General features: G+C 35.6%; 1 protein-coding gene across 1 annotated transcript in view; it reads right to left on the bottom strand.

The window, feature by feature from the left end:
• Positions 1-5,436: 5,436 nt before the first annotated feature.
• Positions 5,437-6,044, bottom strand: part of LOC140172740 (uncharacterized) — an 83,492-nt gene continuing 82,884 nt past the window's right edge. Inside the window, exon 4 of the mRNA XM_072195871.1 lies at positions 5,437-5,665. Within this exon, the coding sequence (XP_072051972.1) occupies positions 5,437-5,665 (229 nt within the window). The remainder of the gene's footprint in view (positions 5,666-6,044) is intronic.

Raw genomic sequence — 6,044 nt, 5'->3', positions numbered from 1 at the left:
CACACATTCATCCCAATTATGTTTCTTGTCATGGTAATTTAAATTCAGCCAATTTAATGCTTGCGGGTACAATATTATTAGAAATAAGCGATAGATTCGAACATTGTATGAATTTTGTTTCCAAAACTATCAGTGAACTGATCTGTTGATTATTTTGCAAATGCTGGAAGTATGGTAAAATCAAGATGACCGTCCATGTCTTCATGGTCTATGGTTAAATACATCTACCTCAAAAATACGAGATATCGGTAACGGTAAGAACGCGTGTACATCTTACAGAATAATAAACATAGGTTCCTGGGCTTTTCATCTTGTCATCATAGTCGTGAAGCTTAGCATATTCTTTATTATTTCGATAGATGTATACGTTTTCTATTAAAAAAAAAAAACCGTGCAAGTCAGTTACTCTGTACAACAATTCAAATCATTTCCTATTTTCTGTTTGACAAGCGCTGCAAAACACTTAACATAACACTTACGTGCTGCATAACTGCATTATTAACACATTTGTGTTCTTTTTTTTTTTTTTTTTTATCTCACATCAAATGTTGCAAAATGGGCCGATCGGATAGCTCGATGCGGTCCGATTTCATGCGCTCGGTATTCTTTAAATCATCGTTTAAGTTTTACCTGTAAAAACAATTGTGAACGCCGCAACGCATTCCTGTAACCTGAGTTGAATCCACAAATCCCAGATGCACTATACGAAAGTATTCTTGGAAAGCTAACGGAAAAAATTGATTTCATCTTACCGTTTACTTCAAGGAATGTTTTGTTCGAATGTGTGTTCTTTCCTTACAAAATTTGTAGCATCGGTATCTGTGTATGTGGGATATACTTAGGTACCCAAAGAAAAATCGTTGATACTGGAATGAAACAATCTAGTTTAGGGCGCATTTTGATCATCTACCTATTCTTGTTCTCGCACATTCCTTAATAATTGCTATGGAACGACATTGGCATAAGAATATCGTAAAAAGTATTATATCAAGAGCAATAAAATGGAAAATATCAAATTATTTTTGGGCCGATCGGATATCGCGACTCGGTGTAATCCAATTGCACATATTTATTCGCGCGGGATTCATTAAATTATCTCTTAAACTTGTAAATAAATTGTAAAATAAAATAATTTTTCAAAACGCAATCATGGTTAAACCTGCGTTGAAGCCATAAATCTCAGTCACAAATCCCAGTTAACCTATAGGAGTATTCTTGGAAAGTAACGAAAAAATTTCATCTTACGGCGTACTCCAAGGAATATGTTGATTGTGTGAGTGATCCTTCGTTATCTGTGTATGTAGGATATGATAGGTGTTTCTAAAAGAGATCATTGTACTCTACTGGAATGAAACGATCTAGTTCAGGAAGCATTCATGTTGATCATTATAATAGATTATTATTCTCCCCATTCCTTTTTCAATATATCCCATAGTCATGGGGTCTTGTAGCCTCACTTCGGCACAAGAATATAATATCATAAAAAATATGCCACAGCAAAGAAACAACAATGGTGTGCTTATTCGGTTATTGTGTTCACAAAGGAACAAATTTACTTTGTGCAATTTGTTTGTCACTAAAAATCATATTATTATTACCTGTAATAAACATCAGCATGACTGGTAGCACATTAAAGCCCCGCCTTGGAAATCATCGTTTCCCAGGAATACAGCAGACAACAGGCCAGACCAATGTCAGATAGTAACATGAGTATGTTAACTTCACCTTGAAGGCATACATAAGAGCTTAGATATATTAATAACCTCCAGTGGTGTTTGCACAGTAAAGAGCAGAAGCAGACAAATTTACTTACACAAGTTTTGACATGGTACAATTGTTATTCATATTACATTGCAGGTATTGTACGGGAGATAGTTAGATCTCGTGTGCTTTTTGAACAGCCATTCCCTTACTTCTACATCAACCACAGCAAGTCCTATTGCTCCATTTGACAGGCGATAAAGAGGGCACTCGGAGATAACATAATCAACGGTCTTTTGCTCCGCTCCACATTCACATGATGGGCTGTCGAACAGACACCTTCTTTGCATGTTGGCCTTGAAAATTCCAACCCCTGAGTTTCACCCACGCTTGTCGACGGCGCCTGAACCTCTTTATGTTGGGTCGCAGTAAAGTTCTTGCTGTGCCACCACTTAATTGTCCTATGGTCTTTGGTCTCAGTGGGCAGGACAGATGGAATGAGTTCCTTGCCACAGGGAGCAAAGGGGTGTCACATGATATCATCAAAAAGGAATATCCCGAGTGTATCATTACAGCATCGCCATCTACTGGAAACACATCGCAGGTCACCAAAAAAATAATGTAAAATTTAATATTGAGGTTAAACGCTTTAGTTATTATAAGAGTAAGAGGAAAAAAAAAATTGATTCCACGATTATTATTTTATTTATGTTTTATACCCTTATATTCATAACAATATTTTTTCTTGAACTGATTTCTTATACTATCCCAACAATAACACTATCATGATTATGTTATTTTTTGCGTTTTTGTATCAGCTATTTAAACTCTTCTTCATTATTCATTCTTTAAGCAGTTCATCTTGTTCCCATTTGTCGGTGTTTTTTATCGTAATAATTTCAGCATCTTTGAGACATCGTGTGATGTGTTTTACCCATGTAATATTTTTAACCAATATTACACAAATCGATATAGTATTTCATTAACTGTGCATCATAGAAGTGGTGAAGGTCAGACCCGTTATCAATTTTAAAGAAATCCGTTTTGAATTTCTGATTTTAATCGACGTTTTGTACTTCACTCGTTCTGAAGAAGATAACCATATTCTTTATAAGCCTTCAATTTATTTTGATCAAAAGCACTTAAAGCAATGTATAAACTGGATCAATCTCAAGTTATACAACTTATATATGTTATTAAACCAATCACATGCAATTAGTTTAATAATTGAAAACCTGGCGATATATCTACTCTTAAATTACATTACATAATTTATTTGAAAAACAAAGTAAGTCATTTGAAAAACGAAAATTAATATGAAAGATAGACGTAAAGCACTTTTCATGCTTTCGCCTGCGTGTGTGTTGGTTGCATTATAAAATATTGATTTTGATTATTTACCTTACAAGGCTAGATTATTTTGGATTTGCATAATATTGGAAATAAATCTTACCTCTCATTTGTTCTCAGTTGCATATTTTGATTCGTTTCCTGCGCGCAATTGTAATTAATGGATATTGCTTTCGATAGGCATTATGTAAATTAAACTTGTAATACCTTGGCCATGGGGCACGGCAATACAATCTGAATATGATTCGAATATATTTCTGTTTTCATTGATTGCATTCTCTTACCAAAACTCGTTCTATTATTCCAAAACTTAATACCAACCTATTGTACTGATAAAAACTGAATTAGTGGATAAGTAATTCAAAGAGTAAAATCTAACATTAATTTTTATATACATTCCTGGAGCAAATCTAGATAACTTCATGTAGATTTTAATCACACTTTATTTTGACAATTGCTACCTACAGCTTTCGTAATTTATTTTTCCTGATTTGTCCTTGAATTAGGGCAGTCGGTTATTTTAATTATTTTCTTAAATATATTGTTGCTGTTTCTAAGTCATCGGTTATTCTCTACAGTTGCGACAGAGACATTAAACTGTAGGAGTGACATTTGCCATGTTTGCGAGCAAATAACACGGAAATGTAAATGTCATACTGTTTTATCCCAAACTGAAGATGAATTTTAGGCCAGTGCGCGCGATGCGCGAAAATGTACTATCTTTATTAATTATTTGTATGAGACACATGCCTCCATGGCCACGCTTCCCACGCTTCCGCCGCCAATGGCCAACTATACTTGTTGGCAGATCAGTTTGCCTTATTTCTTTCTTATTTCAGTAGTTTTTATTCGCTTATGACATTTGAGGCATTTTTTTTTAAATATGCATGCTTTGAAATGAGCATTTTGAGGTGCGATACTTTGTAATTGCTGTTTTTTGTATATAATTTTGATTAAAGTTAAAGAAAACTTTAGGGCCCTCCCCTTCGTAGGACGAGAGCTAAGATCAAGTGAGTTATATTAATTCACATATGTAATTCAAAACTATCAAGGGAATGAAATGCACAGAGGATTCCATATCCTTGCTTAGTAAATTTGCTACACTTCAAATTCAGTTAGATCCAAGTGTCTTCCCGTATCGAACGACCATGAAATAAAGAAATACAAATCACAGCCGCAGTTATGGATCTACTTGCTATGGATCTACACGCTAACTGGATTGAAGAACTTATATTTGCAGGAAATAGAACTTCGGAAACTTAAAGTTCAACAAAAAGGCCCCAGCCTAGTTTTAGCACAATTAGATTGCAGTCAATCAGAATCGGATAAATTACTCCAACGCCTTAGGGATCGTCAGCGGTGTCATTGATCACCCCGTAAGCACGATTCCCAGGTAGACAACTCCATTTTTTTTATCGTGATTTAGTCAAAGCCCAAATTTAAAATTCAAAGCAGGTGCAACTTTGCATTCCTTTTAGAAAAGGTCCCTTGTTGTGCCAGAGAATATGTTGGAATGGTAAAGGTTTCTCACTTTGGTATTTAGGCCATGATTTATTTCATTATGAATGTGGTAGATAGTAAGTTTTCAAACGGCAAAAGAATTAAAAGAAGGCAAATTAATGTCATTCGAAACGCTCCACGCATCTATATACCAGCGAGATTTAAAATAGGTCATGTGTGTAAAGTGATCATTATGTTTATTTATGTTTAGTTTCTGAGTCGAGTTAGCTCAATCGAAATTTGGCAATACATTAAGGACACTCTGCATTTACAAAGATACAGTGTGACAAAGATATAGTGTGAACAAGAAGCATACCGCTGATTAGTCCAGTAAATTTAATCTCGTCAGATAATTGAAATAGCTTATAATGCCTTTGGATAATAAACTACCTGCTTATTCTGTCTCTGTTTACCCATACGGTATCTCGGTGAGCTGATCTTGGTTAGAACAATGCAGGAGAAGAAGCATTTTATAATACTATTCAAAAATGTGAAGGATCATACTTTTACCCTTGAAAAGGATAACGTGGCCCATGCTTGGTTAAGCACCAAACAATAGGATTATTTACAATTGCTCATTTATGCGTTTTAGATTCCAAGTCAGCAAAAGTCTGAAACACATACCAGAAGGGACTAGAAAACAGGTTGTGATGTGTTTTGCATAGTTCCGGAACAAATTCAACATTTCATTTGTTGCCATATTGTGAGGACTTGTATTGCTGTTCGACGACAGATAATTAAAGTTGAAGTTGCCAAAGCAGATCAAAAGTTGGAAGTTGGGGAAGATTCAGAATTGGTTGGAGAATGGAAGTGGCTCCGTGTGACAGTAGCAGGGTTGTATAAAGGTAGAGAGACTGGCGAGTACCATAGGAGAGCTGGAACAGTTTATCCAAGGTTACATACACTGGTCAGGACCTTAACATAGGAATTCTTACACTCAGATACTGGTTCTACATAGCGGTCCAACAGCGCACTGCCTTTCACAATGTACAAGAGTTCAGGCCAATCGCACTCGTCTTCACATTCTTCACGCTCTTTACGTTCTAACTCCCTCAAACGGCTGAGAGTCCCTGGTGCGATACGCACAGTTGGATCAATCAACCCATTCTCTCTGCTAAAAGGCAAATAAATTTATTAAACACCTCACAGTCTTAAAGTGCTAATATTGAGCACTTTATTGTAGTGATAGCACCCTCTGTTATATTTAGTGCCATTACATTAACGCTATGCAAAGGTTTGTCAAGTTAAAATACGTTTAATAAGGTTATGCAAGGATTTGTCACGTTATAAATACCAATTCCGTTAGAGACAGCTCATCAACCATTTCATATTTTAATCAAACGTAAGGAAGCGACAGCGATGAACACAAATACTTCCATAGTAAAGACTTGCTTATGATGTGGTTGGTCCAATTTAGAAGAGCCCTGCAAAGCTAGTAAGTCGACTTCACCATTACTTCCCGTGAAAGTCACTCATTTCATATTTAACTTTTT

The sequence above is a fragment of the Amphiura filiformis genome, chromosome 16 (assembly GCF_039555335.1).
Source record: "Amphiura filiformis chromosome 16, Afil_fr2py, whole genome shotgun sequence".
NCBI lineage: Eukaryota > Metazoa > Echinodermata > Ophiuroidea > Amphilepidida > Amphiuridae > Amphiura > Amphiura filiformis.
The sequence above is the reverse complement of the archived record's forward strand: the minus strand, read 5'-3'. Positions and strand labels throughout refer to the sequence as shown.